Source organism: Protobothrops mucrosquamatus, unplaced genomic scaffold, assembly GCF_001527695.2.
Source record: "Protobothrops mucrosquamatus isolate PMUCROS unplaced genomic scaffold, P.Mucros_1.0 scaffold_35, whole genome shotgun sequence".
Classification (NCBI taxonomy): Eukaryota; Metazoa; Chordata; class Lepidosauria; order Squamata; family Viperidae; genus Protobothrops; species Protobothrops mucrosquamatus.
Window position 1 is genome coordinate 399,324 of NW_015386111.1, and position 21,970 is coordinate 421,293.

The window sequence follows — 21,970 nt, forward strand, 5'->3', positions numbered from 1 at the left end:
TTATGGAAAGGACTAAGATATTACAGAAAGAAAGACTAGGGAATGAACACCCTAGATCAGGGGTGTCAAACTGCCAGCCCACAGGCCGGATGCATCATAGCGAAACCGCGCCTCACCCCATTGCCGGCAATGGCAAAAAAGTCACAATACATCTCGACACGTCACGTGACGTTGCGAGTTTGACACCCCTGCCCTAGATGTAATATCCAAGGTGGTTTTAATGGGGGGGGGGCAGGTGAAAATAAAGAGTTTCTTATATTGAAGAGAGTCCTATTTATGTTGAATTTGTAAAACAGTTGCTATAAAGATTAATGATAATTTATTGCCTCTTGTATCACATTTCTTCCTTTCTCTTTCCAGAGTTCTAGTTTTACCTATGGAGATGGTGCTGATTCCCTGGTTGTGCAAAGCTGCCAACAGGGAAAGGAATTAAAAATTTCAGTGGAAGATGGTGGACCACACACAATTCCTTCCCAGAAAAAAAGCTCTAAGGAAGGCCAGGGGATAGATGGTACTACAATGGCAACGATGGAGGAGGAAGAGGAGGTCGTAAAGGACAGGTCACAGCTCAGCAGATCTCAGACACAGCAGCCAAGCACAGGTCCTGCATCCAGAGCTACTCATGGCAGTAGCACATCAATACCTTTTATTGACTGCAGTGATGTAGATAGCGAGTACGATCTCCTCAGAGGGCAAATGAGTCAGTCACATTCCCAAACAAATGACAATTATGAGGGTGATTTGACCAGTGGAGTTTATGTTGATTGTAGGGGTGAAAATCATAATAAAAATAGATACAATGAATCCTCTGCCTCCCCTATAAAGGCATTCTACAAGGTCATGGAAGACTGCACTGATAACAGCTCTGGTAATATCTCCTTTTCTCCTGGTGAGAATCTCAGATTCCCACAGCATAGTACACTGGTTGAAGAAATGTTTAATGGCCCAGATATCCGTAGTCCACTGGCTACTCCCTTGCATTCGAGCAGCAAAAAATCAAGTCCCCTCATGAATATTGGTAGGCCAGGTACTCAAATCTCTGAAGAATGTAGGGCGAAGAGGAAAAATAATGATGGACATACTTTTAGCTACCATAATTATACCAGGTTTTCCCCAGTTTTGCAAAGACCCCCATTGCAAAGATGTAAGAATGCTTGTAACAAATCTGAAACAGATCCATTTATTTTGAGCCAAGGATCTTCAACTCCAGCTCAAGAATATACAGCAGAGAGGTTTTGTAAAAGGCAAATGGTTAAAATGGTCCCCTTAGAAGGCAAAAGTATGGCAAATGGTATGCCAGCAACTGCACCATCAAAACAAAGTCCCATCATGCAATCCTTGTACGCCAGGGGTATGTCTACTATACAAATGACGGAAGGGTCTACAAGCAGTGGAACAGAGTCTAGTGACTCTGATTCAGAAATGGTTAATCCTTTCACACAGCCTCTTGTATTTAGTAATCCCATAGTGCTGAATTCAACTCTAGGATCTAGAAATAAATATCTCTCTAGCAGTATTCAGTTAAGTGGAGAAGCTGAAGATGACAAAGAGGGTACTCATGTCTTCAGTTGTTGAGATTCTTGGACAGTCTTTCTAAGAAGAGGCTAAGGAATATCCAATCAACTCACTGTTGGAATAGCTTTCCACAGTTTAGCATTTACAGCTTATATTCTGTCTCAATAAGAGACTATATGAACTTTAACTGGGAATTGTCCAAGTTATAAGAGGATACCTGCTGATATTTAATTATCAAGAAAAAAACATTGACCTTTAACATTTAGAATGATATTAATGAGATGATAGATGAAGAATTTGATATGGTAGTTTAAAGGGGTTTACAATAAAATATAATGGTGGCATATTCTTTATTTGTTTTTGAAAGAGAAGCTAATCTTGGCAGTAGATTTTTCATTAAGAAAAAGGACTCTGTTGCTATAAATGTTGCACTTAATGAAGTCTAAGGATAAACAGAAAAAGATGACTTGCAAATCAGTAATGTTGGTTCTTATTTAGAAATAACTTACTACTTTTCTCATTAGGATTTATCCCTGAATAGATGTGTTTAGGGCTGCAGCCATTGCTGTTTTTGAAACAGCATAATATATAAATATATATTTCTCTCGTACTGAGGGGAACTTACTGTTCAGTGCCTCTATTTCAAGTTTTATACTGCAGTCAAAATGAAAGAAATTTGATATTTAAGCAAATACTTTTTACAAAGTTTGATTATGCATCTTTATAAGAACTAATGCAATGTATTACCCATCAACATTATATATCAGACATATTTGAAGTATTACAAATGTCAGGTTTTTATTTTAAACATCTAACATTTCTGTTTGGATATACTGAAGTAACAGAAAAGAGAAAAAACTGGGATTTTAAAAATGAAACCCTGGAGCAATTATTTGAAAAGCCTCATTATGGTTTCTAGAAGAATTTTAGAATTCTAGAATTTTGTTACAAAATTAAACTCGGCACAATTGATTCTGCAAAGTTCTCAGCAATAGTTAAGCCATTCAGATGGAAGTTAAAAACATGAAACTAATTTTCACACATATATTCTCAGCTGAGTGAGGAACAATATGAACCATATGTGTACAGCTTCTGTATACATGCTATATATACATAATCCAACTTTTTCAAGAGAAAAGTAATACAGTCACTATCCTATGTCTAGTCAGCATAATGGTTTGCATGCTTACATATTTGTCAAGGCATAAAATATTATTTCAAATCACATTTAATGATTTAACAAATACAGGAAGACGGAGTATAAACATTGAGGAGTTCATTAAATGAGCAGCATTTTAACTGAATTTTTGTATTTAGAGGAACTTCCTTGATATAAAAATTTATGCCCATGCAAAATGAAATGTTTATTACCTGTCCTTAGCATTGTTATGAAATGTGTTTTTGTGGGTAACACTGAAAGAAAAGCATCAGAAATAAGAAATGGAATTAGCAGGTTTTTGCTGCATGTAGTTGATTCTATATCAGTGATGGCGAACCTTTTAGAGACCGAGTGCCCAAAAAACCGCCCCCCACCCCCCGTCCCTGCTCTGCCCTGCCCACTGGGCCACCCACCACCTCCACGGCCCGCCACAGATCACCCGGGCAGCCCAGCAGCACCATGGTGGCCACGCCCTACGCCCATGCCCCACAGCAGCATCTGCATGCTAGTGGGGCACAAGGGCAGAGTCTTGTCCCCGCTGCCCAGCCACCATGTCCTTGGCTGCACTGCTTTGTGTGGGCTGGGGTGACTCTCCTCCAGGGGGTGACTCTCCTCCAGGGGGGCTGCTGGTAAGGAGGGGGCAGTGGGAGGAGGCGGGGCTGGGGAGACGGTGCGTGTGCCCACAGAGAAGGCTCCAAGAGCCACCTCTAGCACCCGTGCCATAGGTTCACCACCACTGTTCTATATAGTCTCAGAATTGTTTTAAAAGCAGAGCTTTAATGGCTTCCTGGGTTTATAGAACAGCCACAGGAAGTGTTGGTAACTATTTCTGAAGCCTTCAAAAAAGAAATAGTAAATCTGTATAAATATTTGGATTAAACTCCGTATATAGATGCCAAATGTGATAATGATTTAACTCTTCTTACGAGAAGCAACTTTTTGCACTAAATTAGCCTTCTCCAAAATTCACCAATCTCTTTTTGGACTTCGGTTTATATCTGTTTCAGCTAACATAAGAAAAATTGACATCTTGTAAGCAAAATTATCTCTGTAGTTATGCAGGCCGACTGGAAACTGAAATTTTCAGATTTCTGTAAAAAAAATCTCAAAGGATTAGCTTTTAAAAATTTTTTTACCAACTTGCTGTCCAGCTTTGGGAATTTAGGCATATACATAGGGATATTTAATGTGCTCAGACTTAATTATGTTCTCTTTTTCTACCCTAGTAACTGCTTAATATGGGTTACTGCCTTATAGGCATACAGTTCAGATAATTGTTTAGGCAGTAGATAACAAGAAAATAGATAGGCAAATCTACAACTCTGTGGTTAGAAAAAATGAGGTGAAGATTTTATTTCACGTAGTCAAGGGAATCAAATTGGGGCTAAGAATAGTTTGTCAAATTATTGCCTTTAATTTTTGAGTTTGACATCTGTGCTATAGAAGTATAAATCTAATGTTTTGTATGGCAAACATGGGTGGATTAGGGATTCTCATTACCACTAGTTACTTCAATTATTTCTCTAAGCATCTTCAAGTGTATAATTTCCTTTTTAGGAAAAAAAATAATCTCACAGTTTATGTTACTTTAATCAGAATTGGCAAATCAGATCCATGGAATATATCTAATATTAATTTTATATGATTAAGAATGTTGATAAGCAGCAGAAGTTGCATTTACCAAATATTGTAAGAAAGATTAAGAAATACATATGGGATTTTACATGAATTCAGTGTTCAGGCCAATTTGGTCATATAAATGCCAGCCATGCATATTTTTAAGTGATAGACATTTCGTATTCATTGTGCAAAACACAATCTTGTGATGTAACTTAAACAACTCCTTTTCTGTGATTGAAATAAATACGCTTGCTTTGTTATTTTAGATGAATGTGCATAATAATAATAATAATAATAATAATAATAATAATAATAATAGTAATAATGAAGTCCTTGGGAAGAACTCATTAGGTCAGACATGTCAAACACAAGGCCTGGGGGCCGGATGCGGCCTGCAAAGTGGTTTCATGTGGTCTGCGAAGCCATCCTGGAAACAATGAGGGAACGGCCCCCGCTGCCTTGGCCCTGGCCCAGGCTGGCCGGGAGCCAATGTACAATTTTGTGGTGGCCATCTATGCTGAAAAGCATTCAGTCTCCACAAGGCCGTCTAGGAACAGTGAGGAACCAACTCCTGTCGTGTCTGTCCCGCCCCCTGGGTGTATGCTGGGGAGGTGTCACTCTTTGTGAGGAATGAAGAAATGGACCATGCTTTGGTGCTTGCCCCGGTCCCATCCCCTTCTGCCAGAGACCCTCAGATCTGTCCCACTCCTGCCCACGCCCCCACAGGCACCCTTGACGCAAACGATGTAGAGCTGGGTAGGCCACACCCACTCCATCCACACCCACCCAGTAGGCCACACCCACCCTGACCAGACCCACCCGGTCCCCCGAGGGCAACCACAATGCTGATGCGGCATTAGGTGGATAAAAATGCCAAGTCCAGTCTGAAAATCTGGCTAACTGTGCAACAGATCATAATAGTAGTTCACCTATATTCTTTAGTCAGATGTTCTTAATTCCAGCAAATACTGGTTTGGGGTTTGGTGAGTGTGTATTAATACCAATTTATCATTTTTCATCCTCTTTTAAACTTGGGTCTTTGACAAACCAGCTAGTGTCTAGGTAAGCAAGTTAGAAACTAGAAAATCTATGAAAAGAAGCCTGGTGTTTTGTAATGATGCATGCAACACACATGAGTACTTGACTGTAGCAAAGAAACAGTCATCTTCTCAAATTTAAGTTTAAGTTTCTTTAAAATCACATTAAATGTTATTGCTAGCATAAAATTATGAACCATATCAAGAGACACTCTAGATTTCTGATTCAAAAATATAAAAATTAGAATCTCATGGCCATTTCCTTGTCTATACTTGTTGTGTCTCTTTGATAGATTAAATATTATTGAAATTCTGTAATAAAGCAATAAACATACCTTTTAACAGTAGGGAAAAGATTAAACAAAATGTTCACTTTGATCATTCATGGAAACAGCAGTCCTATCTTAACATTTTCCCTGGGTTTTTTTTTTGTAAAAAATGATTATGTCTGTGTGTGTGCGTGTATACACACAAAAACACACACATATATTCCAGAGGGAAGGAAATTCATGATTTTCTTGAAAAATTATATTCCAGAAGAAGGGAAACTCATTTCTCTATTCTCCCAGAATACATCATCATCTTTTGTCGCTTCTATGAAATATATCAAATAATTCTCAATTAAAAATGATTTTTCAAGAATGTCATTATTTCCTGACTGTTGATATGCTTGGTGGTCCATGAATGAACTGTTTCTTGCATGTTTATTTCCTAATGAGAGAGAATCTTTCCATGGCTATTCTCCTTTTCCCCCCCACTTAAAATAATACACATGTTTAATCCATCTGGTAATGAGAATTAAGGTACTATATTATTCATTATTTGGAGGATCTTTCCTCCCCATATACCACATATTTTAATTTAATTATTCCTATTTAGACATCAACCATTATTAAAGGGATGTGTAAATTTAGTAGTTTCTATAAAGGATAAAATGATGACATTTTTAAAATTGAAAAAGCCAGTTTGGTCTAGTGCAGGGGTGTCAAACTGCCAGCCCATGGGCCGGATGTGTCATGACGAAACCATGCCCACCCCATTGCCGGCAATGGGAAAAAAGTCGTGATTTGTCGCAACATGTCACGTGATGTTGCAAGTTTGACACCCCTGGTCTAGTGGTTCAGGCACCAGACTAGAAATCAGGAAACTATGAGTTATAGTTTCAGTTTAGACATGAAAGCCAGGTGGGTGACTTTGAGCAAGTCGTTTTCAGCCCAACTCACTCCACAGGGTTGTTGTTATGGGGAAAATAGGAATAGGAAGGAGTATTAGTTATGTTCACTGCCTTGAGTTACTTATAGAGAGGGGGATTTAAGAAAAATCTGGAAAAATAGGGCTATTCCCAATAAAATCAATATGATCACTCTTTTTGGTTTGGGCAATTTTTATTTTTATTTTTACATATCTATTGCAGTGAGATAATTTGTTATTTATTTGCCAGTGTTCTTTCCAAAGCAATTCTCTGGCACTGCTTTTCCCCAATTCTGCCTCCTCTCCCCCATAGAACATTAGCAGTTAAAGCAAATTTATCATGTCACTTTTCAAAACAGGGAAAATAAAACTCATCAATTTTATCTGCATATGTACATTAGAAGCAAAGTGTCATCATTCCTATCTTTAGCGGATTATGTTAAGGATTGCTGAGATTCCAGTGTGTATAATGTGGATTTTGGCTTAAAAAAAATCATAAAGCAAAATATGAAGCCCCCATCAGCTTTGAGAGCTCTTGCTCTTTAGAATTTCTTAGATTGCCCATCTTTTTTTCTTAGACTGCCCAACTAACAAAATCTGAGATATAAATTACTGCCTTATTTCTATCATCCATTTCTTTTCTGGTCATATTACAAATTCTAAATCTAACATTAAGATCAGTTTAAAAATTGCTGAGATTTTCATGCTCATTCTTGTCATTTGTTTAATAAGGTTATAACTTTTTTTTAGTTATTTCACTGTTTGCATTGTTTTATCAGCATGTGCCTCTATGTAAGGAAAAAGCTTTTTTGCACTATTCTATCTTTATACTAAAAGCATGATATATCTTATGTTCTTTGCATTGTTTATCACTCACCCCAATATCCCTTTCCTAGAGGGAGGCATAATGCAGAATGTTACTGTGATTCATCTGTAAAATTTTGCGTTTTGTAGGACCCTGCTTTGCAAAATTCAAAAATGAAAATAAATATGATGGGAAATAGTGACTTCCATATTAACTCTATGGAACATTTGCCCCTTCATTTCTTAGTAAAAGAAACATCAAGAATAATTTAAAAATTATTCTAAATGCAAAATTTCTCTTAAGCAAAGTCACTGCTCTACTGAGAGAGGTTAAACCAAAATAGAGAGTAACTATAGCCTGAGCTATAATTTGGGTCCATAGCCCATTATGCATAGATGATTACATTAAGCACTGTTTAATGCATAGTTATTTTGTTTGTTTTGTATTTATATTTAAAGAAAGGTCATCTTTTTTTTCCACTTTTTCTCAGTGGTAGAAAAAATAAAGATAGAAAAGAGCAGCATCTTATTCTTTTAAATTCACGCATCCTATTCCGCTATTAGAAAGTTTGCAATGCCCTGTCATTTTTTTTCTGTCAAAAGTATTCAACTATACTCTTAACTGCTGTGGTTACTGTTCAGTTTTGTACTTGCCACTGTTTAATTCTATTTTATATCACTTTATCCTGAAATTTGTATTAAAGAGGTGGTGTTACTGGCTGTTAAACCTAGTTATGAATTTGCTGATTGTTTGTAAGCATGTCAAGACAAATCTATTTATTCACCTATATGCATGATCTTAAATTTGTTTTGCTTTCTATTACTTGTACTGAAAATTTTCCACTCTTTCTGGCTGGTATCTTGCTTTAAAACACTCCTTTGCTTATTGTGCTCTGAAATTATTGGCTGAATTGCTTGACCAAGTATGTGTTCTTAGTATGATCTTCCAAATTCACATACAGTATCATTCACCATCACCATTATCATGGTTATCCTTGTTAAGCTTAGGAATCCAGCTTTTTCTTTCTTCCCATTTTTTCCTGTGGTAATAACACTATATCACTTCCCGAGCAGCAATTATTATTATTATTATTATTATTAATAAAGTCAGAAAAATGTTTCTGTTCCTTTAACACTGTAATAATTTTGCCCAAATTGAATTTCTTTTTGAGGTGGGGAGAAGAAAACATGAGCACTGTTCCCTATCTCCTAACATGATACTTTTTCTCCATGGGAAGATATATTACGTCATTCTGATTCGGGGCAGAATACGAATATTGATTTCTTAGCCTCTACGGCCCTTTTTATCCCTCCATGCAACTTTCTTGTATGATTGAATTAGGAAGAGATTCAATAATAATAACAGTACTGCACTTAGAATTTACCACGGGCTTATAATTAGAACCATCAAGGGTGCCAGCTTTTGAGCTCTGATTTTGTGTCTGCATTTTTCTAATACATTCTTTGTTGAATGTGTCTCTTTCTATTCATCTTTGAATATGTCCGTTTGGAACAGTTAACAAAAGTTTTGGTTTTGGTTCTAGTTGTTTGTCAACTGAAAATAGCTCTATTTAATAGACCTGTGCAAAGTCTATTAAAAAGATTCTTGAGCACAATTAAAACATTTCTGTTCAAATGATTAAAAGCACCATACTTTGTATACATGCAGTTTATGAAACAGGCATGCAAAATTGTGTAACCTCTTTCTAACGTTTTCCAAAACCATGATGGTTAAATCAGTGTAGCCGTGATTCTACCTTCCCAAACATAGAAGTTTCAATTATTGATTGGGGAAAAGAAAGTACTGATGGTGATGTGCAACATCGTAAAAACACAGGTTATTTTCAGATCACAGCACCAATAAACTGTTTGATTGGCAGCAAATTACTTCATTTGCTATTTATAAACATGAATGTGAAATACATTTCCATTTCTCTCTTGAGTTAATATCAAACAAAATTTGAAATAATAAATATTTATGAGGTCTGTAGGAACATAATCTAGGAATGCTCAGAAATATTCTAATTTAATGACGTCTAGAAGTCTAAAGGAAAGCTTAACCTTTCATACACTTGTGAAGAATTCTTTTAGGGAATCATGCATTATCTGCTATATTCTTCTGGACATCTGATTTTGGAAAAGGCCTTGTTGCACAGGCATCAAGCAATGAAACATCTTCAGTCCTGTGAGTAAAGTAAAAGATTGAATGTTAATTTATATAATGATGCAGCCCCTTAAAGGAATTAGCACCGTTTTTACTACTGCGGCAAAGCTTTACATGAACATAATCATGAACGTAATCATTAACAATAAGTTCTCTACATTGCTTACAGGGAAAATAACGCACATGATATCAATTTAAAATTGAGGTGTGATTCTTGGGGGCATTAAAATGTCATTGGTTTTTATAGAAATTTTACATTTGTGCATAAAAATATGCAGCGCATAGCAAGCATTTCACACCTTCAGATTATAATAGTATAATAATGTTTTGCATAGTATAATAATGTTTTGCATTATCAGTTTTTTACATGAAGATTATTCCTTGTAAGAGCTATTCAAAACAAAAAAATCCCAACTGTTGTTAAACATAGGAGCTTTCTCCCTTTGAAATGTTTTTCTTAGAAGCGAAGTGGAAAACACTGATATGCATGATCATTTTGATAAATACAAAGTAATCCATTTATTTGGCATGCAAGGTACAAAATATTAATTTTGTTAGAAATGCATATTTAGAAAAGAAAAAAATTAGAACCTAAAAATCTATTATAGTTGTTATCTTTTGGCCTAGAATATATTCATGATCTTTTGATTCCCAGATATTTTGATAAGTGATCAATATTAAGTAAAACCTCTAGGAATGCAATCCAGATATGTTTGGATTCATCCATTAATATGAGCCTTCACTGCTCAATTACTACATAGTCTCCCACCTATCAGCTTAATACAGATAAGTGCTTAATGCCAATTCTTACTATACTTAGTCTGGGGTGATGAGTTTCTCAGCTCCCTGGGGCAATTTGGATTCCTGTACGTGGGGCTTCTGTGCAGCCCCAGTAGGAAGGTGGATCTGAAAGTTCCCCAAAGCCCTATACGGGATACTATGTAATACCAGAACTTCTGAACAACTTTGGGGTAGTGCTTCCTTTTTTTTAAGCACTTCCCAGATAAATAGAAAATGATGTGTATTTGCCATTATTTAAATTTTTCTCTGGCAAGTCTATAAAACTTTGAGATTTAGACTATGTTTAATTTGGGTACTTTAGATATTTTCACAATGAAATGTATGTTTTCAGCCTGTAATGAAACCAGTATAGCACCAGAATTCCTGCCTTTTTACTTTCATATTTAAAATGACACCCTCATTTCCTTAGTAAATGTAGTTTGAATATGTACTAGTTATAAACTTAGAAGGTATCTTTTTATGAGTATAAACCCTTTCCTCTCATTTTTCTTATATGTGGACACTTTATTATGAAAATATTGTATAAGGTTGTGTACTAGTGTCAATAAAATTGACATTGTGTTAACAAGCTGTGACTTTTCTGTCAGATTTTTAGCATATTAAGAACAAAAGTCTTTAATGCAGGCAAATCTCTCATTATAATTTGGGGTTGGAATTTGGTGCTGGAAAAGATAATGGGATGAATATGAATCTTGGTGATTTACTTAAAGATGCATTAATTACACATATTACTGAAAAATAAATTACTCCCAGATCCTGCTCCCGTCAAATCCCATTTCGATGCTCAGGTGCAAATTAAAATTCTAACATTATTTTCAAAAAAGGAAAACTTATTTATGAGTGTGAAACTGCAGAATTTCACTTACATTTTAGCTTGGGTCTTAATAACTTCCTAGCTGACAGCATATCCACTTTTCTAAATTAAAATCCCGTGGAAAGTAAAAGACATAAGGAAAAGTTATATAAAGAAATGGCTGGTATCATTATAAAAACCTCCGTAGATTTTTGTGCTGTGCCTTTGCAGAATCTGTAACCCACTTGCCTTCTAAGGAAAGGGAATTGAAACTTATTTCACTGTTTTATTTCACATAGCCATAAATGTATACTGTCAGGCACTTAACATAACTCTGCCCATTTGAAACTGTCCTATTACAAGCTTTGAAATAATCCATCTTCTATTGTTGCAATATAGCATTTCTATCCCAAACACTCAAAGGAGCAACTCATCAAGGTATACTGTATTAATTTTCTTGGATATCGCCAGAGGGCCTGAAGTAGTTTACTTCATCTGTTCTAGATGTGACTTTCTCCTAGGCATTTCTTTAGCACCTTGTGCAGTAAAAATGACAGGCTGCATTAGTAAAAGGGTTTTCAAAAATTACAGTAATGCCGCCTTTGATTGAGATATTAAAAACTGAAGATAGAAGTCTGAAAAAATATATAGCAAGATCCTATTTGGATGTGATTCTGCCCCCTCATGAAACTGTACACACATAGGGAGTCTAGGTTGCTTCTAGGAATTATAAGTAGTGGCTGAAATTAAATATTCCATTTAATCTAAATATGGACTTCCTTATCTTATGACTTCACCATTCACCCACTTTTCAAGGAATGGATCAAGTTATAAGGGAAATGTATGGAGAAGATGGAAGGTTAGCTGCACCTCCTTGCTATGCATGTAATGACTGGGATGGGTGGGATGAATAAATCACAGTAGTTGTTTCTCTGGATGATATAAATTAGATAGTAATTATTAACTGATGGTAACAGTAATTATATTAGTAGAGAAATTTGACTTTTTTACTTATAAATGATTTTTACTCAACTTCAGTTGCAAGTAAGTAAGCATAAACAGTGCAAGAGTCTTCATTTTCCTTTTTCAAAAGAAAGGATGTAGTGTAAATTGCCTAGTTGTGGTTTTGAGTAAGCAACCATTTCCATTTTATTTGGTTACATAAATATGGTTTTGTCTCATTTTAATTAGTTGACAAACCATGATATGAAAAATTTGGATTAATCTTGGATTGGACATTGAACAAATCAATTGTTTTATTTAGGCATAACATAAAACTAGTTTGTTCAAAACCATAATTAGAGACATTATTTTTTTCCTGTTATGCATGAAGGAACACAATAGGAGAAGTGTTTGAGGACAAGTGTAGCAACTTCACTGTTTACAGCAACCTGTTTGTTATGTGAGATCTAAGAAAGGCTTATACATCTGCCACAACTATTCATGATGTCTAGAGCTGGTTACATTCAATTCAATAGAGGCTAAGAAAGCAGCGAATAATAAAAAAAATTCACCGCTACAAGCAATGTGAAACTTATTCCAACCAGTTATCTGTATTCAGAACAGTTTATGTTACTACTTAGAGAACCCTGCCCAAAAGATTGCAATCATTTAAATACCAATAACTCCTCCGAACCTTATGATGCCCTATTACTTAAATGGGTTGAGGGGATTTAATCTTCATATCTACTAAATTAAAGTTTTCTGAATTTATTGTATTGTTCCTTCAGCAGGCTCTCTTGCTGGCAGCCCTCACCTTTCAGAACTGTCAATCAATTCTCAAGGTGGATCAGCCATAGCAAATGCAACTTTGTCTCCTAATTTGAGTCCTGATAATAGGCAAGCTTCTCCATTGATCAGTCCCTTGCTGAATGATCAAACTGGAGTCCGCGCAGACGATGAAGAGGAGGTCAGGAGAAAGGTACTGATGTTGGCTCTACCTATTAGGTATGCAAAGAACATTTAGCATTTTTTCTTTGCTTTCAATAGATGAGTTTTAAAAACTTCCATGCTATCTCTCACCATCTTAAGCTACATAAGCAGTAGGGCTTAGAAGTGATGGCAGAGTTGCCTCTATTTATATGCATATATACCACTTCTAACTCTAGAACTGTTTTGTAAATTTTATATTTTGGGAATATAGTTATTCCTGTTTGCTGATCTTGGGCATTTTTCCTTAATTCTCTGTAATTTTGCAGCATCCAACTCTTTTAATTTCAGAGGTTTCCAACTGACAAAGCATACTTCATTGCTAAAGAAGTTGCCACTACAGAACGGACTTACCTGAAAGATCTTGAAGTCATTACATCGGTATGTTTCTTCCCCCCCCCCTTAAATTAAAACTTATGCAGCCCATTTTTCCCTAAATATTTTTCTTCCTGTCTTTTACTACATCTTCCATTATCTCAGTCAGCATAATCTCTTTTTTTAATATATTTTTTTATTTTTTACAATAACAATCTTTAATGCTTAGTAAATAGCGTGTTGTCTGGATTCATATATTTAAAAAACAATAATTCATTTCCATAATTCCATAATTAATCTATTAATTAATGATATATTTCCTTGATCTTCTCTTCTTCCAGTAGTATTGTCCTTTTGTCAACATTAAACAAATATAGTTCTTAATACTTTTGATACATACAAGGTTGAATAAACATTTTTCTTGTGTTTGTACAAATAACAGTAACATCAGTATATAACATCTTTTCTAATCAGCTTATGTTTCAATTGTATTTATAAAAGTCATCTTATTAAGTCACTATATGTCCTGTTTTCAAGATTCTTATTTAAGCTTAATTTCCCCTCTGTATTCAAACCATTCTTATCAGTCATAATTTTCTCAAAGTTAATTACCTTTAAATATCCAAACTTTTCATTCACATACACCATCCCAATATTTTTACATTCATATATTATAAAAAATACTATACTACTTGTATATTTTATCCCTCTTGCTGTAGAGCCCCTTTATATCCATAATTTATCTATTCTCTTAACCAAGTATTTAATCATATAGTACTCCATCTGGTAAGTCAAATCAAATCTCTTGAATCTAACTCTAATGTTCATAGTGTTCAGCTTGCCAGGCGATTCTTCCTGTATTTTTGTGAATGTTGTTGGGAATAGGAAAGACCTGTTAAATAGGATGTACGTTTTTTGTCTCCCAAACTCTAATGATTCTCCTGGCTGCTCTATAATCCATTTTGTTAAATCTTCTTTCCTATCTTCAAGTTTATTTTGAAGTCCTGAAAAATAAAATATCTTTTCCATTTCAATTGTTGTGGCAAAGTCTTGCATGTTTTCTTTTGTTTGCATTAAGCTTTAGTTCTCTTCATTTGTAGCTTCCCTCTTTGGGTCGCTGTCCTCTAGTTTGTGTTCTGTTATCTGGTTTGTTTGTTCATTCTTTGGCGTCAATTTCTGAGGGTTTTTTAATTGTTAAGTTTAGGTTAAAGATGTGCTCATTTATGTCATCAAAGTTGTTTTTAATCTCATCATGATTTGAAACCATTGTCATTTGAATCTGTCACAGCATTGCATACATTTCCTCCTGGAAAATATTTGCCTTGTCTTGGAGTATTGCTCCTGCAGATCTCTGATGTTCCAGGCTGGGGCCTTCAGAAGGAGATATTAGGTGTGGTTTCCTGCCACTTTTAGATAGGTATGCAACATCCATTTTATCTCCCCCCCTCCAGAAAGTCTTTCACTGGTACCATAGTCTCTGTGATTAGCCTTTTCAAACCAGCCAATCTTAAAGTCCAAACAACCAAATCTTACATAGTTTTTATCTATATATATGGTTTTTATAATCCAATGCATTTCCAATTGTCAAAGCACCACTAAAAGCAGTATTTTATAACAGTTCTTTTGTTCAGGGGTCTTACAATTATCAGCCAGCCAAAATTGCAGTCCAGAATGTTTAACCACCAAAGCACCTAAGAGCTTTCCATTAAGTTCCCCCGTAGAAGATTAGCCAAAAGTCAAGGTTTTTCTTTCTTTGCAAACAATTCTTGAGCTTAGAGATCACAGCTCAGTAAGTATTTATAATCCCAGAAGGTCAGCAGCTTTTAAAACAAATATAGTTCTCACTCTGTAGTAGGTGGCTCAGTGTATTTTCTTTCCTCTGTTCCCAGCTGTTCTCTATTTGGCTAGAAGTCACTGAGGTTCAAAGAACAAGTTGTTCTTTATTTCTGGGCATCTTACCAATTTCTGAGTCAATGCAACTGTTGTTCTATGCTATAATCCTCCACTAGATGTCAGTAGTTATTCATTTTCCAACTTTTAAAACTTTGTTATTTTTTTGTAATTTCATCAATACTCTTTCAGATGCGAAATCTTAACAGTTTTCATAATTTTCCGATTTATCCAAACTGTAGTATTATTAACTTCATTTCAATATATTTCTGTCCTCCATAAAAATTAAATCACCACTTCCGTCTATGGAAGGGTGAGGGTGCGGTCCCCTCCCTTCTCACTTTCGGAGGATTTTTTGCTTCTTGGGGATCTTTTCCAGGAAATTGGTTACAAAATAGAAGAGAGAAGATCGATATTCTCACCCAGTTCCAAGCATGCTGTTCACAGTTGTTCTGGTTAGTGCTTTTGGACTTTGGCTGCTGGTAGCTTGGGCTAGTCACTGAGGCGTAGCTAGCTTTTCTCCTGTTGGTTTGGAGGGCTTCCCCCAGATCAAATGGATCAACTGCTGTAGTTCCTTGCTCATCAGGGGGCCCTTCCTTTGCTGCCTCTCCAGGGCGACTTTAGACCCATTTAGGGTCCCCTAGCAGGGCAAAACCAGCTGTGGGGTGCGGAGCCCAGCAATCCCTTGGCCATATTGCTACGACGCAAGACCGGAAGTCCCCAGTCAGCATAATCTTTATCACAGACATATTCAATCACAAAATGTTTCTGATGTGGTTGGAATTTCATCTACGTAGCAGAGGATAAACATTTAATTGTGTGTGTGTGTGTTTTTTAAAAAAGCACAGATGGATCATTTAATTTCTGATAGTTTTTTTCCTTTTATTTTGTTGCAGTTTTAATGCTTTGTATTTTGGATCTTTATCTCATTTCTATATACCCACAAAACAGCATTCCTAGTATCATTTGTCATTACTGTTCCATCACTTTCAGCAATATTTTAAAATGGAAGAAAATCAAAGGAAACCTGCTTAATAAGCAGAAAAATTGTTTAAGTAACAGTATCCTAATATGTGTGTTCCCAGAGTTTAGCTTTCTACAATGGAATTCAACAGAGGCTGTACAGATAATACTTAATTTGGGATTCTATAGCTTTGTCAGTTCTGTCTACAACATCTTGCTAAATGGAGTAAAAAAACCAAATTAACTGCAACATTGCTCAGCTGCTCTTTTCCAGTAGAATCCTAAAGAGAAATATTTTTTCTCAAGTACTTTCCCATAGATTGTGAACTTTATAGCTTTCCTGGATATTTGAACTCAAGGCTCTGCATTAGGATATGCTTAGATATACCATGAAGAGCACTGAATGGGAATATTCAAAACATCTTTAGAAATCTTTCCTTTTCCAAATACAACATGGAATTATCCCACTGAATAGTTTTAATATCTAAACAGAAGACTACGGATAGTTTCTTCTTGGTGATTTTTCTGCTGATTCTGGATAACTTTGGTATTTTAGAATGACTGCTCAACTCAAGAAATTTAATGTTTTTTGCATCAATGTACACAAACTTATCAAAGATGGAAGTTGCTGGTAAAAAAATAATGAGATATTAGATATTTTTCACTTATTTTAGGGCAGGAGAACTTTAGCTTGGGATCTATTAAATGTAGAAGCATGTTTCTTAAATAAAAGAAGCTGTCCCATTGACAATAAGCTAAAAAAAAACCTAAGTTCAATGTTATAATACTAATTTATTGATAGTTACCACTAAACAAGTAGTGTCTGATTCCCCTATACGCATATCCTAACCAGGAATATCTGTGCCAAGAGTTCCTCTGATTACTATGCTTGGTTTTTCTAGTGGTTCCAGAGCACAGTAAGTAAAGATGACTGCATGCCAGAAGCACTGAAGAGTCTCATCTTTTCAAACTTTGAACCTTTGCACAAATTTCACACCAGCTTTCTAAAGGAGGTAGAACAGCGAATTGCTTTGTGGTAAGAATTCCAGCAGTTATTGTAATAAAATGACATTTTGATGCTAAATATTTTACATTCTATTCTACCATGTCCAATCCAGAATGGATATATTGTCAGTTCCAGCTTGAAGAAAGTCTTAAGGCTATGAATTCATTCAGTTTTATCCACATCCTTCTTCCTTATTTATTTTTTTTATTTAATTTATATGCCCCCCTTGCAATCAAGATAGACTCTGGGAGGCTTTCTTTTCCATTAGAGCTAAATATATATAAAGGGAGTATGCCTCACCTAGAATAAAATGTGCAGTATTTTTCTGTACTAAACATTTAATGCTAAAGTTAACAACAGGACTAGAGTATAAACTTCCCCTCACTGTGTTTTGCCAGGGCTTTCTAATATGGGGGTATGTTCATTGCACTGTGAAACAGACCTATTTTGCTACTTCCTTTTCCTAAATATGTTAATACTGATTCAGTCAGTGCACCACTAAGAAAACAAGCTATTGAGGCTTCAAGTTCTTTAAAGTAAAGAAAGAGTATAAGAAAATACAGATAATTGAGGTATGGGAGTGGGTCAATGTAATACAGTGTAATACACCAGATAATGAGGTGTAGTTGTCTGAATAGTACAGGTAGTCCTCAACTTATACCCATTTGTTTAGTGACCATTTTAATTTACAATGCCACTGAAAAAAATGATTTATGACCATTTTTCACACATATGACTGTTGCAGCATACTCACGGTTAGGTGATCAAAATTTGGACGCTTGGCAACTGGCATGTACTAATGGCTGTTGCGTGTCCTGGGATCATCTTTTGTGACCTTATGACGAGCAAAGTCAATGGGGAAGCCAGATTCACTTTACAACTGTGATATTAACTTAATTGCAACGATTCGCTTAACAATTGTGGCAAGAAAGATCATAAAATGGGGCAAAATTCATTTAATAACTGTCTTAACTTAGCAAAGGATAATTTGAGCTCAATTGTGGCCATAAGTCAAGGACTACCTATAGAAGAAATATTTTCTTAAAAAATTATTCCACTGAAGTTAGTGGAATATGAGCTGTTAGATTTTAATACAACACTACAATGGCATCACAGTTAGGGCCAAGAGCTTTAATTAAAATGATTAATAAGAACAACGGATTGTACAGTATAGGTACCAGAGCCTTTCTAAATTATTTTTAGTTTTGTTGATCTGTATTCTCAAATTATTTTCTGAGGAATATTTGATTTGATTGCATTGCTAATAAACAAAATTGTTGTTATAGGTTTTCAAATTAGCATCTAAAATGTATTTTGATTGCTTTATTGTATTGATTAAAAGCAAGATAGCAGTAATAAAATCATACTAGTCTAGTGAGACGTTTTATTTGTAATAAATATTTATCAAAAGAGACCTTTTTTAATCAATTAACTAAGCACATTTAGAATTCCATTGCTTTTAATAAGAATCTCTTTATTCTTTCATCTTCGTGGATTAGGAGAGGCTGTTTATTTTCATTCCTGAAGCCAATAGTTATATAAAGGAACAATAATCTTTCAATCTGAATTACTGTAGATTGCAGAAGAAAAGACTCTGATCTAATTCACTGTGCTTTAATCATCCCTTCCAAATAAAGCCAAAAATGGAAGTGAAATAGTAGGATGCTGTTATTTATTATATGATATATTTTAAGCCTATGAACTCACCAATAATATGTGCATCTATTTTCACTCTTGCAGTTACCTATTATTTGTGGACATATGTTTGACTAGAGATTTTTCTCCAGACTGTTTTAGTCAAGAGAAACTATGATCTTTAGATGTAGTTTTTTATCCTGTTCCAGCCAGCCTTCCCTAGGTTTCCTACATGGTCTTTAGCAGTGAGGGAACTCTGATTCCCTGCTTGTTGGCTATAGATTATGATATGTTGATGGAGGGTAAAGCAGATGGATTTTGTTAGTGACAGAGTGACTGAAAACAAAATTTGAATCACATCTGAGCTTTATGTTATAAGGCAGCAGTAATATCAAGTGAAGAAATAGGATTCTAACTGATCTGAGCAGCTGTTGTACTTTTTAAAGCGTGTTAAGTCTCTTTTTGTTTTGTTTTCCACCAAAAGTCAGCAGGAAAGGATGTAGCTCATTATTTCCAAAGCATTTATTTTAGCACAACTCAAAATTAAGCACAGTACAGCAAACAAAATTTTCTCTCCCACCTTAGTAATTAGGAAGACCCTGTTCAGATTACATTCCTCCTTTCTCTTGAAATAAAGTGACCTTAAATCATGCAGATGTCTGTTCTGGTTCCATTGCTGAAAGCAGCTGAATAATTTAGATTTTAAGCCAGAATTATTTTTGTTAGGTATAATTGTAGGAACTTATGAGGAGGAATGTGTATACTTAATGTTACATATGTTAACTGCAGCAAGAATTGTATTTGCTCAAAATTGGAAAGATGAAGAATTACCAGCGGCAGAAGAAATGATTAAGAAAATTTTAGATTGTGCAGAAATGGACAGACTGACACTGAAAATGAAAGAGAAAGAAGATTCAGAATATTTTAGAACATGGGATACGTTTTATCAATGGCTAGAAAAACGAGGTAGAAAGAAAGGAGTTTAACATGTATTAGTAAGCTAAATATTAAAACCCAGACAATATGTTGCTGATAAAATATTAAGCATTTGTGACTATAAAAAATTAATAAAATGTTGGGGGGGGGACTAAACCTGCTAAGAACTAATTGAATTTTGCTGCAAGAATGTGGAATATGATTTGGTTTTTAGTAAATCTCAGATAATTTAGAAATGACTTGACTATTTCAACGGTCGGAATTTTATTTTAATTGTTGTACATTACATAGCTATCTGGAAAGAATACATTGCATTACAAATTGTCAAGTACACTGTGGCAATGTGAGTAGTTAAAAACAGTAAAGTTGATTTTTTTAAGTATATTTTGTGACAGCTGTGTCCTGTTTGCCAGTTATGAGCCTTAGTCAGAGAGCTCATTGAAAATTAATCCTGTGTTTAAGGCATCTATCATAGCAATCTTCTTCTTCTTCTTCTTCTTCTTCTTCTTGTGCCATATCTGTTATCGGATGTTGGTGATCATGTTGGCGATCCTGTTTTTATCAGCAGCCACACAAAAAAGTGCTGCTGAGTTTTGTCCAAACCAGCCCCTTAGATTTTGAAGCCATGATGTTCTTCTTCTGCCTGGACCTCGTTTGCCTTCAATCTTTCCCTGGAGGATTAAACGGTTAGCAGTCAACTAACTATAAAACAATGGTGTTTGACTACATATTAGGAAACCTGAGATTCCTGTGAGTTTATTAGGCGTTCCACATTTAAAGAATCAGTAGAATTAGCAATGCTGCTTCTATGTCTGCTTCTATGTCATTTTCAATCTTCTCTATGCAGGGGCATATTAAGTAATTTTTAAGGTTTTTGTCAGGTTCCATCATGCAAGTGGGGAATTCATGATAACCATGGACAGGCAGTATACACTAATGCTAATGCTAACAAATTTGGACTGCAGAAATCTGTCCAACCATCAGATGGCAGGAAAGACATGGAGAAAGTGAGCTATTTCCTATCCTCTTGAGGTCATCCATATTTTGCAGTTCAGGTCTGGTAGCCTTACACTCTAGGTCTAGGATAACCTTATTTGGGATTATGTTCAGAAACTACTGGAATTACTAGATGAACTAGCATGGAAAGATTCTGAAGACAAAAGTTTAGAAAAGAATATCTTCAACAGTCACGTTTTTAGAATTAAGTAATAATACAGAACCATTGAATTATTTCACAACTCTTATGTTATGCAATCCCCTGTGTACAGGGAAATTCAGCTGAGGATCTTAAAACACTTTCTAAAAACAGAGGTAGAATTAGGCCAGAATGGCTTATAGAATTCATAAGCCTTTTTTACACTAAGATGAGCTGCAATTAGAAGATTTAGTGACTTCTCAGAATGTACTAAACATTTAAGAAACCCTTTCAATCATGTATGATGTTTCTATTTTTCTTGTTCTGGTTTATAAAAGAATAGTCTCTACAGCAGGGGTCCACAACCTCGAGGCTGTGGCCACTACCGGGCCGTGGCCTATTTGCAACTGGGCCACGTGAGCAGCAGGCCAATGCGCATGCATGTGTGCGCAGCTTAACTTGCATGAGCAGTGGGTGGCGCACATGCACAGATGTGCACAACTTAACTTGCGCAAGTTGAGCTGCGCATGCACACTGCCCCGCCTCTCGTGCAAGTTGAGCTGTGTGCTTGCATGGCCGGTTCCCCTGTCTCCCCCCGCCGAGCCACCAAGCCGCAAAGGATGGGAGCCGCTATTTTGCAGAATTGCGTTTTAATCTTTCAGGTTTATAGAATCATAAAATCATGGGGCTGAAAGGGACATTGGAGGTCCTCTAGTCCAACTCCCTTCCCAAGGCAGGAGTCCTTATATCATCCCAGACAAATGGTTGTGCAATCTTTTCCTGAAGACCTCCAGCAATAAATGCATACCTGGGAATAAGAGGGAAATCTGTGCTCTTGGACCCAGTGGAGAAAAATAACATGCTGAAAAGAGCAGCTTTATTTACATTGCAAAGCTGTGCATTGCAATAAAGGTCACTGTTATCTTTAGCCAGCATATCCAATATTTCTGGAGGGTGTAGAGTTGGAAAATACTGCATTAGTATTCATAAAAGAAAAAAAAGCCAAGCTACAGCTTAACATACTGGATTTCCTCAAGTGAAATATAAAGTTGTAGTTTAAAGATACCTTTAATTTCT

The 21,970-nt window shown here is 35.7% G+C and overlaps 1 protein-coding gene across 1 annotated transcript in view; it reads left to right on the top strand.

The window, feature by feature from the left end:
* Nucleotides 1–21,970, top strand: part of FARP1 (FERM, ARH/RhoGEF and pleckstrin domain protein 1) — an 81,331-nt gene that overhangs the window by 31,167 nt on the left and 28,194 nt on the right. The window contains exons 10-13 of the mRNA XM_029283003.1: nucleotides 361–601; nucleotides 12,815–13,005; nucleotides 13,305–13,394; nucleotides 17,084–17,217. Coding sequence (XP_029138836.1) covers nucleotides 361–601; nucleotides 12,815–13,005; nucleotides 13,305–13,394; nucleotides 17,084–17,217 — 656 coding nt within the window. The remainder of the gene's footprint in view (nucleotides 1–360; nucleotides 602–12,814; nucleotides 13,006–13,304; nucleotides 13,395–17,083; nucleotides 17,218–21,970) is intronic.